The sequence below is a fragment of the Calypte anna genome, chromosome 2, assembly GCF_003957555.1.
Source record: "Calypte anna isolate BGI_N300 chromosome 2, bCalAnn1_v1.p, whole genome shotgun sequence".
Classification (NCBI taxonomy): domain Eukaryota; kingdom Metazoa; phylum Chordata; class Aves; order Apodiformes; family Trochilidae; genus Calypte; species Calypte anna.
In genome coordinates, this window is record NC_044245.1 from 42,306,321 (window position 1) to 42,323,651 (window position 17,331).

The following is a 17,331-nucleotide window of genomic DNA, read 5'->3' on the forward strand; positions in this document are numbered from 1 at the left end:
AGCTACTGAGACAAGCAGTCATGACCTCAGTACGTAACACAAGACACCAAAGCAGTATCCTAGTACTCACCATCTCACTACCATCTCATCAACTAACAGAACTCCTCGTCTAAAGTAGCACAGACATCAAAAAATAAAACTCAACACAACCCAAACCCCCAGTACTACCAACAAATACAACAGAGATTATGTTTGTATCATTTCAAAATACATCCATTTTATATACAGTAGGAAACAAACTGCTCTTAAGTACTTTTCCCTCTTGATTAAACATTCAAAAATCTCCAAATCTTACCTTTTAGCACCCAATCACAGGAATTTTCAGTATCATTCAACATTCCAGATTCCTCTATGGTGATGTGTCTGTTTTGGACAAAACATATACTTTTAAATTTGCATCTTGCACAAAAGTAGAATTAATCTAACCAACTACATAAAATTAATGTTCTCAGTAACACCTATGGACAGTATCCTTACAACACAGTTAGAAAACTGTTCTTAACTCTCTCCTTTGGCTTTCTTATGTCCATCCATAGAGATAGGCACCTAAAAATGTTAAGCTAAATCAAGACATCTCAAATTCCAAAATCTGTCAGCAAAATCTCAGCATCTCACTTTACCTTTGCTTGAAATACTGTGAAAGGAAATAAATCTCTGTACAGCAAATTATGGAAATACTGTGCTAATGAGCCAATTCATCAGTTTCTACAAAATGTGATTTGTAGCAATTTTATATTCAACACAATTTGCATAAAAATGGTATCAAAGAATAATTAAAAAAAACAAACAACATTTGCTCATAGAAAGATACTTACTTCACCTATTATAAAGATAAGTTGGGGAAAAAATTCTCCTTAGAAAAGCTCAGAAGGTAAAAATACTATTACAATATTATGTAGAGAGGGTATAAAACATCATAATCCTAGATTCTGGAAGCTCCTACCTGGTGAATGACACTAGTAAAATAGAATGAAAATTTAGAGCAACCTAGTGGAAATGAGAAAGTTCCCCAGTATGCATAATTTGGAACTATACAAACATTCACACACAGGTACCTATGCATATACACAATACATATTAAGAAGCAGAGTTTGGCAAGTTACAAGTTTGCAGAGACACACAGGATTTTTATCAGAGGCAGGGTATCTGTAGTTTTATTTCCTCCCTTGCCCACATTATATGTGCAATGCAAAGTTTGAGTGATTTTGCCCACCACAACTAACTTTTTTTTTTCCCCTGTAAAATTGCAGTGTAGACAGTTCCAGAAAGATGTCATCTTCATAAACAGTGCTTAAAACTAAAAATAATTAGCAGTGTTAAAAACCTGAAATGTTCATGTTCAGGTCAAAAGCCTCTTCCAAATCTTTACCAGATTCTGCTAACTGTATGGTGTGAAATAGTAAAAGAAGCAATTAATAAGACCTTGGAAAGAAGGTGCCTAACACACATACAGCAAACTACATTTATTACAGTGCTTGGCATTTGCTCACCAGGCTGACAAATGCAGGAGTGCTGACAGACCAGAAGCCAACACATTTTAAGAGCTCTAAAAATTGAGACAGACTAGACCATGTCTGAATGTGAGATGCTCTTGCATGCTGATGATGACCAAGTTTAAATAGATTTCTCTTTACAGCACAAGTTACACAAAGTGCAGCATTCAGTTTACCATTCTGCATATGAGAAATGGATTCAAGTTTAGGCTTTTCATTCAAAAAGCAGAACAGTAGCACAGAAGTCTCATAAGAGCAAGAGCAGCTTCTGAGGCACTTTCAAAGGTATCTACTGAACCTCCTACTTCTGCTGGGATGAGAAGACATACCAGATGCCACTTAGTGAGTTAAACATCTAGATTCCCTTCATGAGAGGGAAGAAATATGTAGAGAAATAAGATAAATCAGGTGCCTCGAATTGCCAGTGAGTGGGTGTGAGTCCACCTGTGCCTGATTAGGACAGGCCCCTTGCATGAGCAAGGCCAGGGGGCCAATAAAGGTGGAACACACACCCACAGAGAAAACCTCAGCTCACTCTGGTGCAAGGCATGGAGAGGCCAGCAGCTCATCGAGCCTCTGGAGCAAGAAAGGCTCCTCCTGCTACACTTCTACCCTGGAAGCGCTGTGTGGTGGCTGGAGTCCTGGAAGAGACCAGCAGCTCGTCGAGCTTCAGGAGCAAGTATGGCTCCTCCCGCTACAGAAATACCACAGATGATTTGATTCAGAAACCTGCACTGTCACTGAGTCACCTAGGGTAAGCAACAGAAAATGGCAAACAGAAGTATGCATGAAAAACTGAGTCTTTCTGCCCAATTCGGGCTGCAGGTCCAGTCCTTTCCTGATGACTTGCAAGTAATGCCTGGAAGTGACCAGCACTCTCTTTTCCTAAAATGAAATCACCAGGGGAATAATGAGCCCTACTTACCCTGAAGGTCAGAGCATGCTAACAGAATCACACCTGAAGACATACACATACAGAGCTTTTTCTGAATTTTCCTGGATTAAGAGACAGGATCTGGTTGCCCTTCTTTAAATCTGCTTGTTCAGACAAATCAGCTCTGAGCACATGCACATTACACTACGGTAGTTAAGAAACTTGAAGTCAGAAACATGTCTAGAAAGGTTTCATGCCTCTTTGGTTACTGGGTGCTTTGTCAGTTTACTTAAAAAAAACAGACCTCTCAATTTTGGACTGTTGCATCCAGTATGTTCTACTTTTGAAGGACATGTGCTCTCGTTATCTGAAATCAGGAAGCCAAAAATTAATATCCTTGAATTTTCAGAACTAAAAGAAAACCTCCTGCTTTTAAGGTCACAAACATTCACAAATGAAAAGTGTCATTGGCTAAACACATCTTGGTGTTTTAAGTTCAAAGCTCAAACCAGGACACTGCACAGTAATAGTTACACATCTGCAGTGGCTAACAGTTGCCACTGAACACTTGCCAGTTACTCGTCAACCTGGTACATCCTTCACACAGTTTCAGGGCTTTGGTTTCACAATGAAACTTGAATAATTATTACTTCATTCTAGCAACTGTCATTTTGACAGTCATTTTGACAGTTACTAGATCTCAGATTTTTTTGGTTGGAACACAAGCTAAGGCACCAGTGTTTCCTGTACAATTAAAATGTAAATGCTGTTAAACACGTAAGTAACACTCAACACATTTTAAAAAGCTTTTCAACAACACAGCTATACTTTCAAAATAACTCGCTGCTAGCAAAAATAAAAGTTCTTACTGTTCTGTACCAATGCCAGACTAAAATACCAGCACACAAGAAGTAATCATAGAATCATAGAATAGGCTGGGTTGGAAGGGACCTCAGAGATCATCGAGTCCAACCCTTGATCAACTACTGCCACAGTCACTAGACTATGGCACTGAGTGCCATATCGAGTCGCTTTTTAAATGTCTCCAGGGACGAAGAGTCCACCACCTCCCCAGGCAGCCCGTTCCAATGTCTGATCACCCTTTCCATGAAAAAATTCTTTCTAATATCCAATCTGAACTTCCCCCGGCACAATTTAAGACCATGCCCTCTTGTCTTACTAATGTACTGAAGCCTATCCCCATGCATATGTGCACTAGAGCACTATTAGCAAAGATCCAGATCCTTTCTGTCATCATCTGCCTACTTTTATTAAACTGAAAGGAAATCATAACAAAAGCTATGCATTGATATAGTTAAAGAAAACATTCAGCAACAACCACAATTTGCAGACATTGTTTGCATTGCTGTTTTACTGAAATCACCAGTTAGACTCATCTAGAGTGTAATGGCTAACATTAACCGGAAGTTAAAGAAAAAAAACAAAACATGCATATAAACTGATGTAGTTTAGAGAAGGTTCACGTTAGTGCAGTCCTGGCTCACTGCTGTAACTGGACAGATTGAAATGTCATTACAAACTAATATTGCAAGAAGGGAAAACTGAGTATGCATAAAAGAAGCCAAACAAGAAAACATACACAAGTCTCTAGAATATCTCTTAATGAAAAAAAAAAAGGGAGAGACATTAGCAGAAATAACATATTTTTTAGAATATGTAGTACCATGTAACTCTGCCAGCATAATCACTTTTTTGGGTTGGCCAAACAATGTTGGAGTCTCAGTTCTTTCTGCTTGATACTAAAAAAGAAACCCAAAACAAACAACAGTATGAACTGACCATTCTTAATACTAACTAGTGAAATCATAAGCTACCTGATAACAGTGTGGTAAGGTCTATTGTCTTAATATTCTCATATTCAGTTCATTAATATGTTCCTATTACCAACTATGATTAATCACCATCTAGTGATCTTGGCATCAAATTATGGAAGGTAAAAAGAAAAAACAATTTACTCATTTAGCAAACTAAGATGAAACTTGAAGAACTAAGATCTGCATTTTTATTTTCCTTGGCTGATAGGAAGCAAATTCAGCAGGTACCAGGAAGAAATCTGAAATATGACATCAAGGTCAGTTTTCATGGATGTGAAAAAATTACTTTAACTCATTGTCATTACAAATTAAAGGAAATTATTGTCCTCCCTAAAAAATCAAGATCCAATAAAAATGTGTTACTATTTATATAAATAGCAAACTTTACGTAAAGAAAGGGCTCAGAAGTTCTGGTCTTCCATTTTGTCTAACAGCTATCTGGACAAGCCAGCTGGAAACCATCCATCATTACCTTGAGGTAACACACAGCCAATGCTCATTCTGCTATACAGTACACAAGATACAATATATACTATACACAAAATAATATTAATTCTAACAGATTTACTGTGATTCAGCCTATGTATGTCTGAAGAAGTTGGATGCTCCTACAAAGACCTGATCTCTTCTTCAGAGGCTTGTTTTAGCTGAAGTTTTATCCTATTAACACCTGAAAGTTTTATATTCTCATGTCTAAACTGCTGTTAAAATACATTCCTTTCTTCTTCTTCCCTTTTTGTTTTAATGAAGGGAAAAGGAGAAGAAAAGCAATGAGTAAAAAAACAAACAAACAAACAAACCAGCTTTAAGATGGTATAACGTTGGAAATAACTAAAACATTATTTAAAATAAGAATAAGGAGGACACCTGGAAGGAGCAGAGCAAGAAAATTAAAACATGGGAAAAAAACCTTGCACTATTTCTACATAAACCTTATGTTTTTTCTTTATAAGATGAAAAATGTAATCTTAAAACTCATTTCTCAAACACAAGTTTCAAAACTTAGAGAGAGAATAGACTACACAATTGTTGAGTTCATCTGTCCCATGAAGGACTACTCTTTTACAAAAATCTGTTCCTACCTTAAAGTTTTCTTATACTTTCAGTGACTTGTATCATAATTTCAAAGTGTGGAATAAGATCAGTGCCTAATACTTTACAACAGGAACTTCCTGAATGAAGATGCAGGATCATGAACCATGGTGTGTTAACCAAATTAGAAATCTGAAAACCATTCACATGTCTGCAGACAGGAGAAAAGCAGGGAAGTAGAGTGGCAGAATGGAATACTACTGTAGGGTCAACCATTTACTCACACAGATTCAGCAAAAGAATATGCTACACCTAGAAAGTAAAAGATAGTTAAGTATTATACCACCTTACAACTAAAGAACTACCCTGACATTTCAAATCAAGTCGGGTATTTAAAAATGTTCTAATTTATTAATAACATTACTCTTAATTAGCTCTGTTTATACTTTCATATTTCACACCACTTGGTCTAACCTCATTCTTTAAGATAATATTTTGTTTTGGTTTAGTTTATCCTACTTATGAAGAACAAGTAAATTAATTTGCATTGAGAATCCTGTCATATCTCAACCAAATTTTGATGCTTAAAATCAACCTAGAAATTAGTAAAATTCTGTAAGGAAGCCTGACCACTACAACCAAAGTATTCTAATATGAGAACAAAGTAATTTGGATTACTACAATAAAATCAATTATAAACATACCTAAAATGATCATCTACTGCGTTGATATTTTTTGAGATACCAGGATACTCAGGCTTAAGATCCTCCTTTTCTTCTTTAATGCAGACACTAGTACAGGACACCTTCATAGGACTGTTTCTACAGTCTGCAATTGCAAGCTCCTCTTCCTTAGTAGTTCCAAAAAGGTCAGGGTCATCCTGAATCACATCAATGATAAGCACATCTTCTTCATAAGCTTCAAGAATATCTGGAAAACTGTGACTTTTGTGTTGTGAAAGATTATCTCTTGATTTGCTATCACCATTTATTTCTACTGCAACGGGACAGTCAACTCCATTCCAAGAATGATCAGGAAAATTAGATTCTAGTACACATTCAGTACCTGGGACAGCAGGCACAGGTGACTCCATCTGTCCACCAAAAAAAGGATGTGGATATAAAGAAAAATTTTCAGGGAGCACAGACAACTCATTGAGGTTTTCAGAGCCATCATGCTCAAAGTCCTTACTGTTTACCTCATCTACCTTTTTCTTCATGGAAGCTGTAGATGTAGCATCATTCATGACAGGAAGAGGCTGTTTTGCAGCATTTACCGCAGTCTCTTCACCTGCTTTCTGGCTCCCTGAAACACCACTGCTGTCAAGAAGCTCTAATGGACCACAGTTTTTTCTTTGAAATGAATGGACAGATTCCAATTTCCTGGATTCAGGCTTGTTTCTGCATAAAGGAATTTTGAATTTTGTCAGGTTTCCAGTATTTACTACTTTCTTTGGCTTTAAATCCAAAACTACCTGATTGACTTCTTCTGGTTTCTGGCTTAAGTTTAGTTTGGTTTTGTTATCTGTAGATTTACCATTCAGGACTGTCAGAGAGAGATTTCTTTTTGTCACAGCTCCTTTATTTTTATCTTTTTGTTTTGTTGTAAAAGTCAAGGTTGTTTTATCTTCTTGAACATCCTCATGGGTAAAAGCCATGACACCTCTGTCCTTACTGACTCGTGATTCCACAATTTCATTGCTCATTCTCAAATTCTCATAAATACCCATGGGAGAGGATTCTGTTGTTTTAACTGAAGTAAGGCATTCAGTATTTGGATCCGTTATTTTATGTGTAGATTCTTTGTTAATTTCTGCCAATGACATTTGCAAATCCAACTGTACCAAATTCTCAGTCACAGTACTGTTTCCTACAGCTTTAACATTGCTTTTATCAGAAGATTCCTCAAGGGCAGCCTTTAGAAGTCTTTTTGCTTCTGAGATGGACCCATGATTTTTAGGAATCCACTCAGAAGTCCTGGCACAAGATTCCAAAGGCCAAACATTTTTACCAGTCATAGGTACTGTTCTTTGACAGGTAAACTGATGCAAATTCTTACTAGCTTTCTTCAATTTTCTTTCTATCTTGCTTTTGTAGCAATTAGAAACACCATGGACCTCAGCTGGCTCTCTCAGGCTACCAGAGGCAGCAGAACAATGTGCATTTTCCCCTTTTGCTATAACCGAGAGCTCAGCTGTCTTCTCAAAGCCATCTTCAAATGCAATTAATTTGGTACTGTTCTTCCTCCACGCTGATGGATTTTGTGATTCAGGAGTGGTTTTTCCCACATGAAGACCTGATGTACGATCACATGAAGCTGCCGAAGTGATTTCTTTATGATTTAGTCCTAAAACTGCACAGGAGCTTGACATGGCAGCTGCAGTTTCTGTTTGTAACTCACACCCACAACATTCATTAGCCATGTCTGTGGAAATATTCTGAACTGGTGATTTCTCAGTGATTTTCTTCTTTTTTCTAGGCTTTCTACCATTATTCCACCTTTCCCCCCTTACGCACTTGCTATTTTCAGTCTGGCAGCATGAAAAACACCCTTCTTGAGTTTTTTCATTAGTAACCAATACACCACCTTTTATGGGTGATGCCTCATTTTGCATTCTGCTAGTGCTACAATTCCTATCACTCTGTTCTACAGCACCATCAGGTAAAACAGGCATGCTTTTATCATGGGCTATATGGATGAGCCCACTTAATTTGTAACTGCTGGTAGCTCCACTAGCTGAAGACTCTACTAACTTATTGATGTGACTACAGGCCTCTAATCTCACAAATGGATTCTTTCCTGCTGCACAGAGCAAGCCATTACAATGGTCTAGGGTGTTTCTGCCATGTTCAGCATCCGATAGTGCAGATGATATATCTGTCATTTCTTCAGCTGTGGTCACGCTAAAACTTTCCAAGCAACTCATTTGGTCTGTTCTGGGTTTCCAGTTTTTATAATGCACACCAGATTCTTTTGTTACAGAATGGCCCAGAAAGCTCCTGCTTTTAGTACCACCTGATTTAGAAACCAGAGGAGATCTAGAGTAGTGAGGCTCCTTTTCCTTGGGATCTTCTGAACTATTATAATTTGTCTTAAGCTTCTTCACAGCCCGTGTCCCAAAGTCTTGCTCAGTTGTATTCTGTTTTTCATCTGCTGATTAAAAAAAAAGTGTCATTAAATAATACACTTAGGCAGAAAGACTCTCCTATTGCAATATTTTATAAAGACAACAAAAAAAACCACCCCATGCACAGCTACTAAAGAACACGACACTGTGGAAGACAAACATTTCCATAAAGTTTTACGGTTTTCTTTTTTTTTTTTTTTTAAATGAGCACAATTAGAAGAAATTATGTTTTGTATTGAGAAAATGCAAAGATGAACAGAAGGTGACGAAGGGACACTGGAAGCTGCATACCTAAAACATAGGGGGAAACCAAGTTAGAGCAAGTCTGGCAAGAAAATACAGCTGCTGTTTGCATACTTATCCTTAAAATCTTTTGTTTACACAACAGATTCTCTGTAATAGGAAAGGCTGTTTATAGGAATACAGTGATTTACTTCAGCTGTATAGCCCAACCAAAGGCATCAGACTGTTCCAAGAAGATCCAGGAAAACTGGAAAACTTTCATTTTTACTAAGCTCTATTTCTAATTTATGAACAAACACAGATTATGTAAAAAAACTGTATATCAGAAAATTCAGACTGGAGAATAGACTCAAGCATATCCTAACAGAATATTTATGTTTCTTATATATTAGTTTTCAAAGTAAGATATAAATTTAATACCTCAGGTTTTCAGAATATGGTTTCTAGATAAAATATCGATTAATAATACTATACAGTGAATATTTGTCATTTTAATGTACTCACTTTGAAAGTAAAAAGAATGTCTTTTTAGACAATCGCCCTAGGAAAAAAAAAGACTTTCAAAACTCCTTTCAAAAGTGTTCCAGTTTGATACAGCATTCTCTTAAAGACCCAAATACAATCTCTGCTTCCATGTCTTTCAGAATTTTGCAGAAAATAGTAACCAAAAAGCAAAACGTTCTAAACCAACATCCTGCAAAGGCAAGCACCAAAACAAGAGTGCAATATATATTCAAAACAAATCAAGTAATGTAGAAATGATTCAAGCATTTACTATCTTTTATTTTGGTTTTGATGAAACCAGTGCCTCCCTTCTGTCCTGTGTATGACCTTCTACTGATAAATGAACAGACTGGTTTTGAGGGGGAAAAAAATACAAATTCTTTTTAGGGACCTGTTGCTGCTTCTATCTGTTCCTCCCACCACCACCCAACAGGTTTTGTGGTCTTCTCTCCTTTGGGCTAAAGAACTCCTTTACCCTTCAAGAAAAGTCTGTCTTCTTCCTAAGTATGTTTCCCTCTAAGACTGGTATTTACAACACAGTAAATCAGACCCTAGCTCTTATCTCTACACTTCTTGAGCTGTTAGCAGCCACACACTAGAAGTCACTTTGAGACAGGGTACAAGCCACTCTTTCCTGCCCCCATGACTTTGTCCCATACAGACAAAATTATCTCCTTTCACTTTTTAATGTGGTCTTACTGCAGCTCCCATGTCCTGGAAGCCCAACTTTGGCAGCTGTACTTGAAGAGGCACAAGTGCTTACCACTTTCCCCAATGCTGTCCGCTCCTTTCTGAGAGTCTGCACTCAGCTGCTCTTCTTCCATGCAGCTCTCTTCCATCTCTCCTCTGGCTGCTGGCTGTTCTAGGGCAGCTACACCCTGCAGCTGCTGTGACACCACTGTGTTTCTGTTCCTCTTCCTCAGTCTCACAGATCCTTTTTCAGACTCTGGACACTGTGTATGCAGATCTAGCAAGGCAGATCTACTCCTCTCTATGGGAGACTGACATTTCCGTTTTCTGAAAGATGTCCTGCCTTTCTTTCTCAAGCATCTCTTTCCTTTCTCCGGTGTCCCTGGCTTGTTTGATCCAATTAAAGAACACTCATCCACCAGTATCTCCAAGGTACCTACTTCCTTCTCAGGTTTTGGCTCAGACAAGGATTCTTGAGAACTCTCCAGACTGTTCTTAAGATCTGGGATTTGCATCTCCAGTATCATTAACGAGTCAAAGCTCTGCATTTCAGTGCTGCATGTACCCTTACTGGGTTGCAGCACTTCTGGTTCTGGCAAAAAGCAAATCCTGTATTTCTCTGTGCCCTCAATTTCCTCCTCTGAGGATGGGATTTGTAGTTTTATTTCCATAGGAGAGTATTTGCCTTTTTCTCCTGAGCTCCCTGGACTCTCCCGAAAACCTGAGAGGTTCAGTCCTTCTGAGCTATGTTCTTTTCTCTCAATCCCTACAATGAATTTATCTTGCAAAGTAGTGCCTGAGAAAATCAGCTCTTGACCTTGTCCCATCCCTGTCCTTACAGTCTCTTGCCAGGATGCTGCTACAGCCGTGGCTGCTACCTGCCAATCTTCACATACAGCAGTGTCTGCAAGTGGCAGAGATAAACCCTTCCTTCTTCTGGCAGCCCTCCTGAACGTTTTTTTTTTACTTGGGAGTCTCTGGCTACTCTCACTTTGCTCCTTCTGCATGGGCACAAGAGGAGCAAATTCCTTACAGGAAACGCTGGAGTGCTGTGGAGGTTGCAGGCAGGAAGATAAGGGCTGCTCAGGATTTCTGTTTGGTGCCAGCTGAGGACTCTGTTTGACCACCAACTTTTTCTTTGGCTTACATCCTACCCCTGAACCCAGACAGTTTGGGCTGGTGACCATCTGGTCAGCCAACTTCACCTCACTGCCTGCTACCACTTTTCCTGAGCTAAACTGTAGCATCACAGGAGCCTAGGGACACAAACAAACTCCACAAAACCCACTTATTAGCACATCTTTAACAGCATCCCAGCCAGCCCATCACCCAAGGCCGGCACAGACCCGACCAGGAGGGGATCACAACCTTCCCCAGGCTCAGACTTCACCCAGCTTGGCAGAAAGCCCAGGCCTCCCGGGGAAGGCCCACGGTCCCCTGTGACCCTTCAGGGCCCCTCACCGCGGAGGGGCCCGGAGGAAGCAGCCCCGCACCTCCTGCGCCCTCAAGGGCCGCGCCGCGGGCGCACCCACCACGCAGCCCCCCGCCTCCCGCACCACCCCCGCAGCCGGGGCAGCTGCCCCAGCCACCTCCGTGTCTCCCTCCTTTTCCTCTCCCCCGCTCTGTCCTTCACCGATCCGTCCTTCGACGCTTCGCCGGATCCACGCCAACGCCGCCTGAGAAAGAGAGGCGGGGCGGGTAATGGCGACGCGGACGGCGCAGGCGCAGGGCGGGAGGGGACTGAGGGCGGTAGCGTGAGCGGTCTGGGGTACGGCCACTGAGGGGCAGGAGGGTGACAGGACTTAGTCTGATCTTGTCTTCTCTGGTCAAGAGTGCGGTCTTCGGGGCAGAAGCTTCTCTGCTGCGAAGGGGCTGAGCACGGAGGCGGTGAAGGCTGCGGCTCCGGGCAGGCGGTAGTGTTTTTTTTCCGGCCTTCGTGCTCGAAGCTCCGTGTCGAAGCGCCTGCGGGGGGAGGCCGCCGGGCCCGGCCACGGCTGCAGCCGCGGGCTCAGGGGCCACCTGAGGTACGCAGGGTCGTGTGTGGAACTAGCAAACCCTGCGAAACACCAAACAAACAAACAAAAAACCCTAGCCCACCACAAAACCAAAAATAAAACCCAAAACCCCCAAACAGGCCGCCCAGCACATTTTTCGTGAGTTTCATCCACCATCTGCCTCTTCTCATCTACACCACTTCAGAGGCTCTCCGACATGGAGGTGGGATAATGCTTGTTTCCATAACCACGGCTTACTTAAACTTTCTATTTCAAATAACACAGTTTCTCAGGAGTGGAGGTAGGAAACAAACAGCACAAGTAGGGTATGTAGTCAGAAAGCAGCCAGAGTTGGTGTTGGGACTTCACATGTGATGGTTGCAACATGGATGGAGCACAAAGCTTCAATACCACTCCCTGGGTGATAATGTGAACACGTAGAAGCTGGCTTACAGAATCAATGTTGAACAAAGATTGAATCTAAATGGCAAACACAATGAAACTCATAAATTAGTCAACTCAGTAAGGTGATACTTTAATGTGAAGAATGCAATCAGCAATGGCTGGTAAGTGTCTGTGTCCTACAACCAGTGCCTATCTGTTTGCAGGTGGTCTCTGAGGGATGAAGTACTGAATCCATTTCACCCTGACTTAGTGCTTGGCAGTGTTCAGATTTCATACATTTTACTCTGGGATCTGCGCACAGAAATAAAGCTTTTGCTAATTTTCTAGAAGTGAAGTACTGTGGATGTAAGAGCAGTTGAGAACTGAAGGAATAATTTCCCAATATATGTCCCCTCACTTTGTGACTTTAACTTATGTTATTCTTTGTTTCTCCATCCACAGGTAGACATAATACATCACTGTCCAAATAAAGACAGAGAACACTGGATTTTCAACAAAAGCTCTTCATAGATGTGGAAAGAGCAGGCAAGCTGGGAAGCTATTAACTGTCTTTTGCTTATCATCATCTTAGATTGCATGTACATGCCTTAGTACAACAAAAACGTCATTGAATGGCTAACTAAAGCTAATCAAATCAGAAAATATAGATATCTTAGGCAGTTTCTTCCCCAGCTCAGTACTGTGCTTCAGATCCTTGGGACAGAAAAGACACAATAAAAAAGAGTTAACTGCACAGTATTTATCATCATCAGTGTTCTGCAAGGCTAGTATTACATAAAACATTCAGCTCTGGCCAAATTTAACCTTCAACAGTTCAAACATAACCTTCTCCAGAGTGAAACATAGTCTTTTAAGTTTGATAGCAAGACAAGAAAGAATAAGATATGCTGGAAAACAGTAGTAAAGGAAATCTGGAAGAACAGCATATCTTAACTGCTCTCCAGTACAATTTGAAGACTTGAGTATCTAGTCAGTTATTTACAATGATGAGAATTTAGACCAGATTTTTACAAAATTAATAAAAATGTACTTGAAATTAATATTAATTAAAGACATTCTTCATGGAAATCCTTTGAAAATGAGCTAGAGCCCCAGAAAGCACATTTTAAAGCAGCTGTTGATTATATTAAAAAACAGATTGCATTCAGCTTACAACACTGCTAAAAAGAGGTAGTATAAACATTGTCTTTCAAAGTGAATCAATTTAACCGTGTTTTAAAAATACTTGAAATAATAGAGAATTTTTCTATATAGGCATACTCTCTCAAAGAAATCTGCTATCAAGTGTTTAATACACAGGTTACTAAAGTGCAAACAACCTTAAAAATTCATATAAATAATTTAAGAGGAAAAAAGGTGTTAATTTCACATTCCAACGACATTTGAAATAGTAACACTACAAGGAAATATTTAAACTTTATTTTTAAATTATTTATTGTTTGGAATAATGATAAATGCCTGTTTCTCTTGAGTTTTGTCAGTCTTATATCTCAATGCCAAATGTAAATTTTAGAATTTTTTAACTAATTCAACTTTTCTTGATCTGTTCTTTTGTTTCACTGGTTTCTTGTTCTTCCCAGAGACCTAAACACAGTAGTAGAAATATGAGATACAGAGTGTCTGAAAGTAAAAAGGGAACCATGTAGCCAAAACCTTTTTTTTTTTTTTCTTTTTTCAGAATAACCAGTACATTCAGAGATTCCTGGCAATTTCCAAGAGGGGAAAAAAGAATTTGTGACTATATTTTGTGAATTCTGTGAGATTGTTATTGTTTTACTCTCTCAGAGGAGTAAGTGTGTGCTCCTAGGCCTCCAATTAATATAGTTTACTAGTGTGGGAAAATTGCAGCTACAGATCACACAGTGATACATTTGAATAGTCTCTCAGAAGTTTTTTAAGGATTGACATTTATAAACACATAATCCAGCTACATAGGTGAGCAAATCATATAAATTTTTTACCAGCCTGTACTTTAGACTTTGCTAATACACTCACCTAGCAACAGGAATTATCTTCCTTTCTATCTAGAGAACTGAAAAGAATTAACTTGAAAATGAATTGTGCTTTTTGTGAGGCAATGTGAAAAATATCCCCCTGGACCACTTCTTTTTGCACTGCTTATACCTTCATGCTTAGCTGAGGGATAGATTTGTTACCTTAGTGGAAAGAGTTTGGCTGTGCTGTAGTAGCTGAGACTAAACTCTGAGGAATACACAGTCTGTTCCTAAAAGGAACCAAATTAATCCCTAAGTAATAAAACCAAAATGACACAGGCAAGAGTTTTAGTCGAGCGTGTCCAAGAAAGTATCCTTTGGTAAGTAAATAAATCCCAAGGATTTATATACTAACAGTTCTGAGCTATTGTTTTTGCAAAGGTAGCACCCAAAGATAGTAAATGTAGATATGAATTTTAAGTAACTTCTTTATCCCCTGCTGTCTATTCAAATAGATGGGTGCTTGGAAATAGGTTTTGCTAAACTGTGAAACTAAGGAATTTTGTCTCAAGCCGTTCCTCTAAACTTGCCTTTGCTTTCCATTCCCAGGCACTTAATTCAGGAGCCACCTTTGATGTGGCACCTAATGGGGATCATGCTAACTGCCCTTGTTAGGCTTGAGTTAAAAAATATGAATTGGACTCATGTCCTTTGTAAGATCAGCTGCATAGGTGTTGATCCAGTCTACACTAACAGCTGTTTGCTTGTCTACTCTGACACAATGAACTCCATCAGACAAGGGCCTCACTGGGTGCCTCAGTGGAAGTGTGATCTGTTTTGTGAAGTAGCTGAGTGATTACACTACAAGGTGGTAGACTTAAGTAAATCCAGTGAGTAGCTGGATCTTTCAACCTTTATTTTGGTGTCTGTTTTTATTATAGAGCTGTACAGGGTAGATGAAAGTAACTTCATTTTCCTCCAGTTTAAAATGAGACATTGGAGGAAAAAGGACAGCTGGTGTATTTCATAATGAACCATCTGGCATTTCTTGGTAGATCCTCTGATTCCTAATTTACTACTGAATTGTGACAGCATGAAAATCAAAATTATTGATTGTGTGGAATCAGTGTTTCCCTCTGGCATATTTTGTGCTCCTTCAGCTTCTGTCCAATAGTCATAGGAGGTATAAGGACCTCTCAATCTGAGCTTTGAAAAGCTTGAAAGTAATTTCTCTTCTTTTTTTGTTTTTGTTTCGGATTTTTTAATCATCATGCTGCTTGACATTTATTCTGGAAGACTGACTTTCCAGATGATCACATCTGATCTGAACATTACAGAAAGTGGCACTAATCAGTTTTAAGGTTCCACGAGGGAACTCCTGCATTGGGTTCGTATTCTGTTGTATTCCCTTTCATTTATGGCTCTTTTCTAAACCTTCACTGCTAAAAGTTTAAGAAATAAACTAGCTGGCTAGTTGGAATTTGAGATTAAAAAAATACAGATGTAGTAGAGGAGTAACTAATCAAATAAGAGACTACACATTCAGTCTTAATTTATTTTAAAATTCTCAGGATAAAGCAAACTAGGTAGTACATAACCATGTACCTACCTACTATCCAGTCCTGTACACTGGATCTGCTATTAGAATCAACTTCTTTTAGTGTTTGGATGAAAAAGATGTTGGACTTTTGAGTAAAGCAACTGCACATCAGCAAGTACATGACACCTCCAGCTTGCTGCCAAAAAATGATAATGAAATGTTATTTCTACATGAGAAAATAAAAATAGAAAGGAAAAGAGGAATGGAAATAGAGTAAATCAGAGGTAGGGAAAGCATACAATTGGAAATGGTAGGGGTGTGGTAAGGTTTAGACAGAACATAATAAAACAGTAGATAGTACTAGATAGAAAATCAAACAAAAAATGTCCGGTTGCCTCAGAAGATCACCTTTAAAAAAGGAAAGGAGAGGTCTAGACAAAATGGAGTAATGGGAAACTTCTCTGTGGTTCAGACTGACTGAAGAAACGGCGGAAGATCATCTTCAGCAGTGCTGCTAGGCAAAGTAAAAGAGAGCCTTGAACTTTGAAAGGTGACAGTGATCAATCACAAACTCGAATCCAAATCTGACACCTGATTACCCTTGCTGTTGGGCAATGAACAGTGACTGGCTCCTAGGTTCAATTTCTTGTGCTATGGTCATCCATTAAGGGCTTACATCTCTGTCTGCTTAACAGAGTCAAGGTGGCTGGTGAAGTGCGGAGCCTCAGAATAGCTTGCTGAATCTTTCCTTATTTGGGTGTTTTATCCATAAGAATAAGATAATTTTCCATCCTCCAATATGTTATATAGTTTGTATACATAGTTTTGAACCTGAGGAGTGTATTTGCAATTAGTGTATGGTTTCAGAATTTGAACGTAATTTTTTTAGAGCTTCAGATGTAGAAAATGCCTGCTGTTTACTTCTTTAGTTTTTGGTTTGGGTTTCTTTTTGAGACAGTATTAAATGAAAGTACCTTTTACAGTTGATGAAGCATTGTTTCAGCCATGCTGACTGTATTGAGCAATGGACTGATTATAAAGCTTTCCCCAACTGAAGCAGCATAAAACTATTTTAAAACACATGCTGACTTTATTACTGAACATTTTCCCACTGACATATCCAGATAATGTATGGGAAGAGCTGTGTAAAAGTTGATATTATTGGTTCATGTGTGCAACAAATTGTTGCCTGGGGAAGCAGAGAAGAGACCACAGATTTACCTACTTTTGCCTTCATCTGCTTATTTCCTCACAGGTAATTAATTACACTATTTGAAAACAGCAGAAAATTATCTTCAGGTAAACCAGGCACATCCTAGGCACTGTAGTGAGAATTTTAGATAAAATTCATTGACATTAAGTCAAAGCAAGGCACCTATTCGGCAGGGAGTTGCACCTAGCAACTAAATTCTTTAGGTAATATCATCAATTAACATAATTTGCATGTCTTCATACTTTGATGAGCTGAGAGACTGAACCATAACCTTTAAGTAGAACCTCAGCTATTTGTATTCTGCATTTAAAATCTAAATAGTCCTTGCCTGTATGCTCTACTGCTTAAATAGCATTTGGGGACAGATGATTTATTTTTCATCTCTTCACCAAGATAAATATTTTCTAATCAGCAAGAGGATTGTGTGTTTGTGACTGACCAGGTTCC

At 39.1% G+C, this 17,331-nt stretch overlaps 1 protein-coding gene across 1 annotated transcript in view; it reads right to left on the reverse strand.

Annotated features, from left to right (window-relative positions):
• The window catches only part of TOPAZ1 (testis and ovary specific PAZ domain containing 1), a 144,795-nt gene that overhangs the window by 27,020 nt on the left and 100,444 nt on the right, over positions 1 to 17,331 (reverse strand). Inside the window, exons 3-7 of the mRNA XM_030444639.1 lie at positions 11,635 to 11,854; positions 11,292 to 11,538; positions 9,872 to 11,054; positions 5,939 to 8,384; positions 296 to 363 (exon numbers count right to left, since the gene is read on the reverse strand). Of these exons, the coding sequence (XP_030300499.1) occupies positions 296 to 363; positions 5,939 to 8,384; positions 9,872 to 11,054; positions 11,292 to 11,538; positions 11,635 to 11,854 (4,164 nt within the window). The remainder of the gene's footprint in view (positions 1 to 295; positions 364 to 5,938; positions 8,385 to 9,871; positions 11,055 to 11,291; positions 11,539 to 11,634; positions 11,855 to 17,331) is intronic.